This window comes from Vulpes lagopus, chromosome X, assembly GCF_018345385.1.
Source record: "Vulpes lagopus strain Blue_001 chromosome X, ASM1834538v1, whole genome shotgun sequence".
Lineage (NCBI taxonomy): Eukaryota > Metazoa > Chordata > Mammalia > Carnivora > Canidae > Vulpes > Vulpes lagopus.
The window spans coordinates 90867395-90881095 of NC_054848.1; the positions used below are offsets into that span (position 1 = coordinate 90867395).

A 13701-nucleotide genomic window follows, 5' to 3' on the forward strand; every position below is an offset into this window, starting at 1 on the left:
CATCAGAAAAATTTTGATTACTGATTCAGTCTCCTTACTAGCTATAGATCTATTCAGACTTTTAATTTTTTTCCATGGTTTAGTCTTCATAGGCTTTGTGTTTCTAGGAATTTGTTCATTTCATCTAGGTTATCTAATTTGTTGGCATAGTACTCTCCTATAATTCTTTTTATTTCTATAGAATTGGTAGTAATGTCCTCATTTTCATTTCTGATTTGAGTAATTTTGAGTGTTCTTCTTTCCCCCGAGTGCGTCTATTTAGATATTTGTCAATTTCACTGATCTTTTCAATGAACCAACCTTTAATTCTATTGCTTTTCTCTATTTTTCTATTCTCTGTTTCATTTATCTCTGCTTAATTTCCTTCCTTTTGCTAGCTTTGGGTTTAGTTGCTCTCTTTGTAATTAAGTTATAAAATTATGTTGTTTTGAGATCTTTCCCATTTTTAAATGTCTTTTTAACTATAAATCTCTTCCCTAGCATTGCTTTTGCTGTGTCTTGTAAGCTTTGATATGTTTTGATTTCTTTTTTATTGATCTCTAAGTACTTTCTAATTTCCCTTGTGATTTTTTTTGAACCATTGATTTTTTAAGTGTTTAATTTCCACAAATTTATGAATTTTCTGATTTTATTTCTGTTATTCCTAGCTTTATCCCATTGTGGTCAGAGAAGCTACTTTGTAGGATACTTATCTTTTTAAATCTATTGAGACTTCATTTGTGGCCTAACATGCAGTCTATCCTGGAAAATGTCCCATGTGCACTTGAGAAAAAAGCATATTGTTCTTGGGTAGAGTATTCTGTATATGTCTGTGGGATGTAGTTGGTTTATTGTGTTCTTCAGGTCCTCTATTTCCTTACTTACCTTCTGTCTGCCTGCAGTATCTAGTATTGAGAGTGGTGTATTCAGGTCTCTAAGTATTGTAAAACTGTTACTCCTTTGAGTTCTGTCAGTTTTTGCTTTATGTATTTTGATGGTCTATTATTAGGTGTGTGGTAGATGTTTATGATTGTTTTGTCTTCTTGCTGTACTGAACCTTTTATCAATATACAATGTCCTTTTTTAGTCTCTTGTGACCTTTTATAATTTTTTTAAGATTGTATATATTTACTCATGAGAGACACACACACACACTGAGGCAGAGACATGGGCAGAGGGAGAAGCAGGCAGAGGGAGAAATAGGATCCATGCAGGGAGCCCAATGTGGGACCCGACCCCGGGTCTCCAGGATCACACCCTGGACTGAAGGCGGCGCCAAACCACTGAGCCACCTGGGCTGCCCTCTTGTGACCTTTTAAAATTATAAATCTATTTTGTTTAATAGTAGCATATTATATTTTTTATAATAGTTAAATTTGTTTCCCATTTCCTTTTGACTATAGTCTTTAACTCTGTGATTTTCATAGGGATTATATCTAACATCCTAAAGTTATAACACTCCAATTTGAATTTATACCTATTTAACTTCAATAACATACAGAATATCTGCTTCTTTAACAGCTCCACCCCTGTGCCTTTCAGTTGTTGATATTATAGAATTACATCTTTATACATTGTGTGTCCAAAAAAGTAAGCTAATACTTTTTAAATACATTAGTCTTTAAAATTATGTAAAAAGCAAAAAATGGAGTTACATACAATTGTTACAATAATATTAGCTATTACAATTGCCCATGTATTTATCTTTACTGGTATCTTTATTTCTTCATACAGCTTCCAATTACTACCTGGCATCCTTTCATTTCGAGCTGCAGGACTTCCTTTAGCATTTTATGTAGGACAATTCTAGTGGTAACAGACACCCTCAGATTTTCTTTATCTAGGAGTGTCTCAATTTCTTCTTCACTTTTAAGGACAGTTTTGTCAGATACAGAATTATTGGTTGACAGATTTTTTTCATTGGCACTTTGAATATGTCCACCCACTGCCTTCTGGCCTCCAGAGTTTCTGATAAGAAATCTGAAAGTCTTATTGAGATTTCCTTATTACGTATGATGAGTTGCTTATCTCTTGATTCTTTCAGAATATTCTCTTTGTCCTTGTCTTTTGACAGTTTGATTTCAGTGTGGGTCCCTTTGACTTTCCATACTTGGAATCTATTGATCTTTTTGGATGTTTAAAGTGATGCCTTTTCTCAAATTTGGGAAGTTTTCACCCATTATTTCTTCAAATATTATCTCTGCCCCTTTCCATCTCTTCTATCAGGAACTCCTACAGTGTTTGTGTTGGTCCACTGGGTAATAGTCCACATGATTGTTATATCTTCAAGTTCCTTGACCACTATACTTGTCTGCTCAAATCCACCTTTGAATCCCTCTAGTGAATTTTCATTTTACTTACCATAGTTTTCAGCTCCAAAAATTTGTTTGGTTTCTTTTTAGGTTTTCTACCTCTTTGTTGATATTGACATTTGTTCATACATCATTTTCTTGACTTTCTCCGCATCTCCCTTTAGTTCTTTGGTCATCACAACAGTTGTTTTAAAGTCTTTTTTTTTTTTTAGTAGATCTGCTATCAGATCTTTTGTGGGGGGAAAGTTTCCATGGGTTATTTTTTCTCCTTTGTGCCATACTTTCCTGTTTCTTTAGATGCCTTGTGACTTGTTCTTGACAACTGGACATTTGGATCTGATTCTGTGGTCATTCTGGAAATCAGATTCTCTCTCCTTTACCATGGTTTGCTGGGTTTTGTTTTTAATTGTTTTTAATTGTTGTATATTGTCTCTGTGGCATGGATCATGCTGAGATGTAAACTTCGGGTCTTCTCAGGTCTTTTTTGGAACCCATACCTTCCCCTGGGTGTGCATAGTGGGTTTCTAATTTCTAATTTCCCTCCTATATGCAGTTTCTTTTGAGTGTCCTTGTCTTTAACATCTGGTTCTCAAGAGGGGAAAAATAAAAAGTGTAATTTATTAATTATTAATTTTAAATCCTGTGGAGGTCACTTCAGTCAGGGGTAGAGAGGTACAACAGGAATGGCCACAGCCTCTTTGTGCCTATATGATCAGAAACAGCAGTCAGAGCACACATCCCCAATATTTGGAGGACAAGGTCTTTCTTGCCTATCCTGACTCCTGCAAGCTGTTCTAGGGACATGTGCACAGCTGCCTGCCATGGGGCCGAGGGGTGGGATATGAGAAGCTGCCATTGCGCCAAGAGCTGAAATTGACCAAAATCAAAATTAACTGCAATTTTCTTTCCAAGCCTTCCCCTACAAGTTGCAAGCTTTCAATAGACTCCAGAGTTCCAGAATAGTTAGATCAGAGAGAGTCTACCAAGGTAGATGTTGTCTAGGTGGAAGATAGATTTCTGGTGCTCTACCACCTTCTCAGAATCCTCTCCATAATATGTTTTTATTGAGGTAGAATTCAAGCGTACAGTTAGCCTTTTGAATATATTTTTAAAGAATCAGATTATAGAACAGTGTTTAATATGACCTCAGCTTTGTAAGTGTATGTGCATAGAGAATAGACTGGAAGGAAATATATGAAAATGTGAATAATGGCCCTTGCTAAATGGTAGGATTACAATTTATATTTTCTTCCCCCATTCCTATAATTGCCAAGTGGGTTTCTGTAACTTCCTTATGATCAGAGGGATATGCTCCTTAAAAAAAGAACAAAGCTCTCCCCTAGGTGTGTATTCAGTTGGGAACACGGTCATAATGACTGTGTTCTTCAGTTGATCTCAGAAGAGTTAGTAGCTTACCTGTACGTCCTTTTTCCTTCCATTGACCAAAAAACAAAACTTTCTTACTTTATAGGTAAATGCCAAAGAACTCGATCCAAAATATGCTCATATCCAAGTCACTTACGTGAAGCCCTACTTTGATGACAAAGAACTCACGGAAAGAAAGACTGAGTTTGAAAGAAACCATAATATCAACAGATTTGTTTTTGAAGCTCCTTATACATTATCCGGCAAAAAGCAAGGCTGCATAGAAGAACAATGCAAACGCCGTACAATCTTGACCAGTAAGACGGACTTTGCATGATAACATTTTGTTTGACTTGGTTCTTTTTGATACACACAAGTAGCAGGTGGCCAGCAGGAAAATGCAAACTGCAATTTTAATCACTCATTGTTCTGCTGTTCATTCACTAGCTGACACAAACATGGCAATGTATAGTTGCCCCGTATGTAATTTGTGATTGCTCCAGGGTGTCTCATAAAGAGAATTTTCCCTCAATCTCGAAGTAATAAGGTGCTGTCTGATACCCTAGGGTATTTCTAGAGAACGCATTGTGGGGGCAGTTAAACATAAAGGATTTTTTTCTTCTATCTGTTTGAACAAATGATTCTTTTTTAAATATAACAAATCAATGTGAACATTTTCACAGCTTCAAACTCCTTTCCATATGTGAAGAAGAGGATCCCCATAAACTATGAACAGCAGATTAATTTAAAGCCAATTGATGTTGCTACCGATGAAATCAAAGATAAGACAGCAGAGCTGAAAAAACTTTGCTCCTCTGCTGACGTGGACATGATTCAGCTCCAGCTGAAATTGCAGGGCTGTGTTTCAGTGCAGGTATGTTGGCTGCTGAATGTGTCTTAAATGGTTCTTGATGTTCTTGCTTTCTTAAGGGCACAGAGCAAGCATTAATTGTAATTGTGTGTTCTGCTCTTACTAAGTGCAGAAACCTGTGCATTGTTCTTGATGAACTGAAAGACATTGTGCTCAGCGTCCATACATTTTGCATTGTGGCAGAAGACTCTAGCAGAAACCCCTGTGACGATTAGCCAAGCACTGTATTCACATAGCAGAGGTCATTAAGTAACTTATTAGAATATCGGCTTTGCAGATTATTTGCTTTGGTCGTTTTTTTTCACGTAAACTTCTAGTAAGAATAGTAAACATGGTCCTCAGATACAGATTTTTAATGTATTTAGGGTTTTTTTTTAAAAGGAGAAATTCAGGGGCACCTGGCTAGCTCAGTTGGTGGAACATGCAACTCTTGATCTCAGGGTTGTGAGTTCCAGCCCCATGTTGGGGGTAGAGTGGACTTCAAAAAAATGAAATCTTAAAAAAATAAAAACAAAAAGAGAAAGGCAGAATTACTCTTTTTTTAATTTAAAGATTTTATTTATTCATGAGAGACACAGGGAGAGAGGCAGAGATATAGGCAGAGGGAAAAGTAGGCTCCCTGCAGAGAGCAGGTTGCAGGACTGGATTCCAGGACCCCGGGATCATGACCTGAGCTGAAGGCAGATGCTCAACCGCTGAGCCACCCAGGCGTCCCAGAAATTACTTTTTTGATTACATTCTAACAGCTCTCTCATTTTTCTCCCTTTGTAACTTAGGTAAATGCTGGTCCATTAGCATATGCAAGGGCTTTCTTAAATGATAGTCAAGCTAGCAAGTATCCACCTAAGAAAGTAAATGAGTTGAAAGACATGTTTAGGTAAGTGCTGTGTCCTTTTTCCTCTACCCTTTTCCTCCTTTTTTGTCATAGAAACCAAGATATTCACCAAATAATATCCCTCCAAAAAAGGACAGTCTCTGTTCTCTTTTACAATATTTAAGTGACCTTCTAATGGTACATTAAGTAGTGAGGAAATGCCTGATCTCTTTCTTGCTGCAGGACAGTAAGGATGTCCTAGTGTCCCAAGAGATTAAATATGCCAGTTTCCCTTATTCCTTGTGATATTCTGGCACAGATGCAAGCCGACGTTCATTATATGCTTTCCTCCTTCACCTTATCATTCGTTTTGCAGCATTTCAGACTGTTTAGGGTAGGAACAAGAGTTTGGATAGGCCTGTTCCTATCCTGTGCTCCTAGTTCCACTTGGGATTCTGCTGGTTTAGGGCATGTGATGTCATGGCTCGAGTGAGCATCCCTGTAAGCAAAGACATGTCTGAATGTTCTTGCATTAGAAAAAAAAATCTGTTTAATATACAAAAAAAAAAGAGTTTACATTCCAAATAAGAGAGACAGTTGAGTAAAATAGACTAAGGAGAAAGATGATAACTTATCCACTCATTTGCTCCCAACTTATTTCATTTACTTTTTCCGTCTTTGTGTTATCAACAGTTCCAGGTTACAGAGTAACCAGAAGTCATTCGTTGACCAATATTTATTAATGCCTGGCATGTGCAGAAAGATTCTACTAGTTGCTATGACAGGGATACCAGCCAAATGGATACTTTGTACCCTAAGACCTATGCTCTAATTATGGACATTACACACAAACCTGTGAATGATGGAGAAATATTTTTATGAAAAGTCATCAACTTTGCTGTCCCCACTTTTTTAAATTATCGAAGTACAGTTGACATACAGTGTTATTAGTTTCAGGTGTATAACATAGTGATTTGACAATTATATATATTATGCAATGCTCACCACGGTAAGTGTGGCCATACCATCTGTCAGCATACAACATTATTACAGTATTATTGACTATATTCCCTATGCTGTACTTTTCATCTCATGACTTATTTTATAACAAGAAGTTTGTACCTCTTAATCCCCTTCACCAATTTCACCCATCCCTCCCCATCTTTGTCCCTACCTAATTCCAACCTATAGTACCCAGGACTGTACAGGATACGTAGTAGCCCCAAATAAATCACTTTGAATGCACAACCCATTACCTACAGATGCAAATTAGTGTTAGCACAACTTGAGCTGATTTATTATCACAGGACTGAGCAAAAGGTCTTTCTAGAAGTTAGATGTTTGGAGCCAGTTTTTTTTTTTAAATTTATTTTTTATTGGAGTTCAATTTGCTAACATATAGTATAACATCCAGTGCTCATCCCGCCAAGTGTCCCCCTCAGTGCCCATCACTCAGTCACCCCAACCCCCTGCCCACCTCCCCTACCACTATCCCTTGTTCATTTCCCAGAGTTAGGTGTGTCTCATGTTTTGTCATCCTCACTGATATTTTCACTCATTATCTCTCCTTTCCCTTTTTTCCCTTTCTCACTCTCAAAAAGTCTGTCAAATTTTTATATTCCCCAAATGAATGAGACCATATAATGTTTGTCCTTTTCCGATTGACTTATTTCACTCAGCATAATACCCTCCAGGTCCATCCACATCGAAGCAAAAGGTGGGTATTTGTCATTTCTAATGGCTGAGTAATATTCCATTGTATACGTATACCACATCTTCTTTATCCATTCATCTTTCGATGGACACTGAGGCTCCTTCCACAGTTTGGCTATTGTGGACATTGTTTGGAGCCAGGTCTTAAAGGAGGTAAGACACCAGAGGGGAAAGGTGGGAAAAAAAGGAAATGGTATTCCAGACTTAGGAAGTGGCATTAGCAAAGACATAGCAAGACATACAGGATTCTGACCTCTCTTCTAGGCAAGCCATGGTTAAAGTGAGTATCAAATTGGTGATCAGTGAGATTTTTCCAGGAATAAATGATGAAAGCCTTATCTTTGCTCATTGTCCACAGGAAATTCATACAGGCTTGCAGCATTGCACTTGAACTAAATGAGCGGCTAATTAAAGAAGATCAAATTGAATATCATGAGGGGCTAAAGTCAAATTTCAGAGACATGGTGAAGGAATTGTCTGACATTATCCACGAGCAGGCAAGTATTGGGGTGGTTGAAAATGGGAACATGATCTGGGGCCCCTGAAGTGTTACTTAGCAGAATCTACTAGTTTGAGATGTATTACCTTGAAATTACTCCATCTGTATTTTCAAATTTGCTCCTATTATCTTTAATCATTTAAATGATATCATGCAAATCAAATTTGAAATCATTATCTATAGCAATTGCTAAAGCAATTATCAGTAATAAGCCATTTTGTTCTTTGGGCCACGGTGCTATTAGATAGAAATAACTAGCTGAGCAAATCTAAATTGATCTACTGTAAACATGGGTAAGAGTCTGTCAAGGAAAAAAACAAAGAGTCTGTCAAGAAGGGGCCTAAAGAAGTGAAATAATTGGCACAGGAGCCAAATCCCTAAAAGAATATTTCTATGTTGACTGTAAAAAACTATAGATACTATCGTTTAGGTGAGATACCGAGGGACTTCCAAAATTTGAGAATTGTCTTAATGCTCATACAGCCTGCAAAAAACTCTTCTTATACAAAATGTCTTAGTGTTTTCATCTATGACTGAGTGTTCATGACAATTGCAGCTTAGTAAAACCACAACCTGAAAAATATGAAAGCCAAGACCTGTTCATCACTTAAAACCACATTATGTCATAATTAAATAGTCAGGACTTTTATATACCTGAGCCAACCAGATGCCCCAGGACTTCTATATACCTATTTTAAACCTGAGTACTCCTAAGTTATCCTGGTAAACTTCACTTTTATGCCGAGATCCTGACCACTCTATACATGGATTATCACTCAAGTATTTGAATGCCTTCAATGTGTTTGTAAAAGTCCTAGCACAATGGTGTAGTCCCTCACTGACTGAGCCTATTAAGCTTCATTTCCTTACTAATGAAAGCACCCAATAAGATAAATATTTGCTTCAGAAACTCTTTAAACTCTGAATTTTTAAGAAAGCAAGGCTTCTTTTTCTTTCTTTTTTTTAAAGATTTTATTTATTTATTTGAGAGAGAGCAACAGAGAATGTGAGATGGAAGAGAAGGAGAGGGAGAAGCAAGTTCCCTGTGGTGAGCCTGATGTGGGACTTGATCCCAGGACTCTAGGTTTACGACCTGAGCCTAAGGCAGATGCTTAACTGACTAAGCCACTCAGTTGCCCCTAGAATGCAAGCCTTCTGAAAAGAAACAATAAATGTAGTCCTTTAGAGAACACATTCTTTTTTTTTAAGCTTTTATTTATTTGAGAGCAAGAACACGCAGGGGGAATAGCAGAGGGAGAGGGAGAAACAGGCTCCCTGCTGAGCAGGGAACCAAATATGAGGCTCCATCCCAGGACCCTGGGATCATGACCTGAGCTGAAAGCAGATGCTTACCTAACTGAGGACTGAGCAGGCATCCCTAGATAACACGTTCTTAAAGCTCATTCCAGAACCTTCTCTGTCCTGGTAGCTGTGTTTCAGTGATTGCTTGATGGGGGCATTCCCCTGTGTGAGACTGTCACACAAAGGGCATACTTATAAATAAGCAGATAGTGGCTAGTGTCCAAAGAAACTGCATGGAAACGATAGCGTAAAGAAGAGAAGAGCCATTTCTAGGAAAACAAGCTCATTGACTCTGACTCAAGCTCTAGGTCTCTGAATTTACTTTGTATGCTTCCACTCAGGAAAGGCTGTGGGAAATTTAGTTACAGTTAGTGCAAGGTTGCACTGCATGACCAGGAGCCTCCTTTTCCAACCACTGTCATCTTCTCAGTATGAGGAAGTCAGTCAGCCAGACCGTCATCATCCTATCCGTTCAGGGGAGACTGCTAACCCCAGTCTCCTATTCACCCACTCTCCATGTCTGGGAATCTTGTTGGCCTGAGGAGTCAGGGATCAGTGTTCTATTTCTTCTTTTTGCCATCTTTACTTCTATTAGCCCATTGAGGAGTGAGTGCAAACTGTTCCAAGGCATCCCTCTCCTGTTCAGTTTTTGGACGTCCTTTCTTTGTCTCCTTCCCAAAGCAGCCAGGTAACAGGGACTAGGGAGGTAGGAAATCACTCCATTTCCTTTATTCTCTGCATCTCAAGCTCAGCCCATGAGCGGTGGAGGGGTGTATACTTCTGTGCTGTCATGGCTCTGAGGCGAATAGACTACATAACCTGTTCCTAGGAGCTGTCCAATATATGGGATTCTGTCCCTCATAATCCACAGAAAATCAGCAAAATCTCCCTCACAAAAGATACAACAACAGCACACGTGGTTTTCAGCCAATGTGCAATATATGATAATTATTCAATTTGCATGCAACTGCAGGACTTAGCCTTAAATTCTGAGTTAGTCAAATAGAAAACAAATCATTCAATCTCCTGCTATTACGCTGATACACACACACACACACACACATGTATATATATATTCATTCATTCATGAGAGACACAGATAGAGAGGCAGAGACACAGGCAGAGGGAGAAGCAAGCTCCCTATGGGGAGCCCAATGGGGGACTCAATCCCAGGACCCTGGGATCACACCCTGAGCTGAAGGCAGATGCTCAACCACTGAGCCACCCCGACATCCCCGCTAATCAAGATATTTAGAGCAGCCGTTTTGTAAAGTTCTTTTCCCCCCTGAAGTATGCTGTCCTGTTTCCCAACTATCTCTCTCACTTGATTCCCATTAACCATGGCTATTTTAGTGAATTGGAGAGACCAGTATTTTAGACCTTTGATATTATATATTGATAGATAACCAAGAAAATTCTTACTTTATTTTTTAAATTTTATTTTATTTTATTTACATTCAGTGAATTAACATATAGTGTATTATTAGTTTCAGAGGTAGAGTTCAGGGATTCATCAGCTATGTATCACACTGAGTGCTTGTTACATCACATACCCTCCTTTGTGCCCTTTACCCCATTACCCCATCCCCCTACTTTCCTCCCCTCTAGCCACCCTCAGTTTGTTTCCTATGGTTAAGAATCTCTTTTAGTTTGTCTCCCTCTCTGATTTTGTCTTGCCTTATTGAAAAATCTTAAGTTTCTATATTGGTATATAGTTATACAAGCTATCCCATCATAATGCATCATATTTCGGTGTACCTTAAATGTTGACTTTATAGTGAAATTTTATAATTCAATATTTCCTATTGGATTTTCACAAAAGAGAGCCTTTTTTCAGTCCTACACTTTGAGATACATTATTTCCCAAAGGAAACAAAATAATACAAAATAAGATAAAGTGTAGCTGTGTAGTGAAACATAAATTATTCGGTTATGACCCATAAATGATTACTTGACAAAAGATATATGGCCTGGATATTCTTCGTCCTTTTCAATGTAATCTGTTCTAGTATACCAAAATACACAGTTATTTGTAAAACTTCTTCAAGCTTTTGAATTTTAAAAGGGGACTTAAAGAAAACCTTTAAAAAATAAAAATAGAATGGGATTTATATTACCTTAAAATTATTAACTGCAGACTTCTTAATTAGAGTTAGTGGTGGCCACTGTAGGGTCTGCTATATATTTTGTTTTCTGCACAATGAGTCATATATTGTCTTGTCACATCTGACAGGTGTGGATAAACAATTAGTCATCCCTTAAACTTGTTTGGCTTCCAGATTAGTGTCATGAGTTACAATTTTTGTAAGAGGAAATTTCTCTATTACGGACTTTCTATAAGACATACTTTCTAACAACACAAATGATATGACTCATTACTGTCACCCTAGACCAGTTTGTGGGCTTAATTCTGAAGTGTTTTTTTGTTGTTGTTGTTGTTTTTATCTACTTATTTTTTTATTTAATTTTTTTTATTGGAGTTCAGTTTGCAAACATATAGCATAATACCCAGTTCTCATCCCATCAAGTGCCCCCCTCAGTGCCTATCACCCAGTCACCCCTACCCCCTGCCCACCTCCCTATACTGAAGTTTTAAAGCTAACTTGAGAACCAAGTACTGAAAGCTAGAGACCTAACTAAGTTGGTATCATATAGTAAAGAGGTTGTATGTGTTGTATATGATACTCTTTTTCTTCCATCTTTTTTTTTTTTTAAATAGACTCCACACCCAATGTGGGGCTTGAGCTCATGACCCCGAGACCAAGAGTTTTATACTCTATGGACCGAGCCAGCCAAGCACCCCTTCTTTTCATCCATTTAATCCAAGCACAAAATTTGTTGCTTTTGATCACACAAAATGGAAAGTTTTTAAAATATCTATGTCAATATGAATACATATATTTATGTACTTACGGGATATAAAATTTGTATTTTGTATGTGTGAAGTTCTTCATTTCCATGAAAAGCCTTCTGTATCAATTAGCTTATATAGTTATAGTGTGTCTTTAGAATAGAAATAGGCCTTTATGACTTTTTAAAATAATATTTTCCTGGGGTGCCTGGGTAGCTCAGTGGTTGAGCATCTGCCTTTGGCTCAGGGCGTGATCCCAGAGTCCCAGGATCAAGTCCCATATCGGGCTCCCCATGGGGAGCCTACTTCTCCTTCTGCCTATGTTTCTGCCTCTCTCTGTGTGTCTCTCATGAATAAAATAAATAAATATTTTTTAAAAATAATATTTTCCAAGTCTTCAAGGAAGGAGCGTGAGTATCTGTTGTTTGAAAAGCCCCACAGGTGATCCCAAGAACTACTGTTTAGAGCTCCTGTTATGATCGTTCATTTAAAAAAAAAGATATTTTAAAGATTGCATTGCCTCTCACTTTTTCTTGAATTTTACATTTTACCATCTCTTGTCTGTCTTAATGAGTAACCAGATCTTTTCTGCTTTTTTGCTATGCTGCCTTTGTAATACAGCTTTGAAGACTTAAGTCGGTAATGTTATTCTTTGCTCTTTCTGTTTTATGTCATTTTAAATAGCTACATGTCAGTGACAAATTGAAACATGCCTGCAATTTCATATACACATACTTTTTTGACAGGGGCTATTTTGCTTCATGATAAACATCCAGATTTTTTTTCCTCTGTTTTAGATATTACAAGAAGACACAATACATTCTCCCTGGATGAGCAACACATTACATGTATTTTGTGCAATTAGCGGTACATCGAGTGATAGAGGTTATGGTTCTCCAAGATACACTGCTGAAATATGAGGACATGCAGATGCAAAGTGACAACGAGACTGACCTTTCTCAGGAATAATCAGAGCTGTGCAAATGTTGAAATTTAAAGATTTGATATACATGGAGTGTTTCTTCTGACACCAAAATTTTCATGCTTTCAAACAGGGTGCTTACATATTTGTAAATATTGAAGCAACTTGAAAGTGCCTGGAAAATTGCACCACTGTGCTTGGTTTGTACTTTTTTAGGTAACCCTATATACAGAGAAGTAGAGCTCAAAAACATTAATTGAATTTGCTTAATTATTGCTTAAAGTAATAATGGTACTATGTAAAATTGTATAATGGAACACAATAAAAGGTAAAACTTATTTGTAATTAGAAGTGAAGAAAATAATATTTTGAACTTAGCATTTTTCTTGACAGGAAGCTCAAGTCACAATCCAACTGATCTGTGGAGAGAAAAAAAATTGATAAAATTTCCACAAAACATGGATATCTCAAATTGGGGAGGTCATCTGAAATCCTGCCTGCTAGTCAAGGCGAGGCTAAAGGAAACAAAAGGATTATTTTCAAAGGCAAACTTCACAAGGAAAGGCAATCCCTAGAAATACCAAACTTACCATTCCTTCAAATTTTGATCCTGTGATGCTGCTAGGTGATCAAGTTGGTCTCTCTTTGACTTCCAGGACGAGGGATTCATATGTGACCTAGCCCTTCCCTAGGAAGTGGCACTTGGTCTCAGAGCTTCATCATCTGGGGCTCTCCAAAAAGCTAAATAAAACATTTCTGAGAATTTACAGTCAGTACATCCTGTGCAACTTCGAAGCTTTCAAAGTAGCAGAGTCAGGGAGGCATTTTGTAATGGCTATTTTTTCCCCAGTTTATGATATTAGCAAGTATTTTGATAGAACTGAATGGTTGTTGCATTTTGGGAGTCAGAATAGGTACTCACCGCAGAATTAGCAACTGCTAGCTAGGGATTACATTTCTAACTATGAAGACCTCTCAGACTACTGAAATCATTCAGGAAACACCGAGATGTAAGAACTTTTTTTGCTTGAATTATCCATATAACTTTTTGTCTGCCTTTCAGGTAAACCTTA

The 13701-nt window shown here is 37.6% G+C and overlaps 1 protein-coding gene across 3 annotated transcripts in view; it reads left to right on the top strand.

Moving 5' to 3' along the window:
* DOCK11 (dedicator of cytokinesis 11) overlaps window positions 1–12966 on the top strand; it is a 189670-nt gene extending 176704 nt beyond the window's left edge. For 2 of the 3 annotated variants that reach the window (XM_041740921.1, XM_041740922.1), the window contains 5 exons: window positions 3763–3973; window positions 4340–4530; window positions 5304–5404; window positions 7413–7551; window positions 12504–12966. In XM_041740921.1, coding sequence (XP_041596855.1) covers window positions 3763–3973; window positions 4340–4530; window positions 5304–5404; window positions 7413–7551; window positions 12504–12626 — 765 coding nt within the window. In that variant the 3' untranslated portion in view covers window positions 12627–12966. The remainder of the gene's footprint in view (window positions 1–3762; window positions 3974–4339; window positions 4531–5303; window positions 5405–7412; window positions 7552–12503) is intronic. The other variant, XR_005985654.1, reaches the window with a different exon arrangement.
* Window positions 12967–13701: the final 735 nt, after the last annotated feature.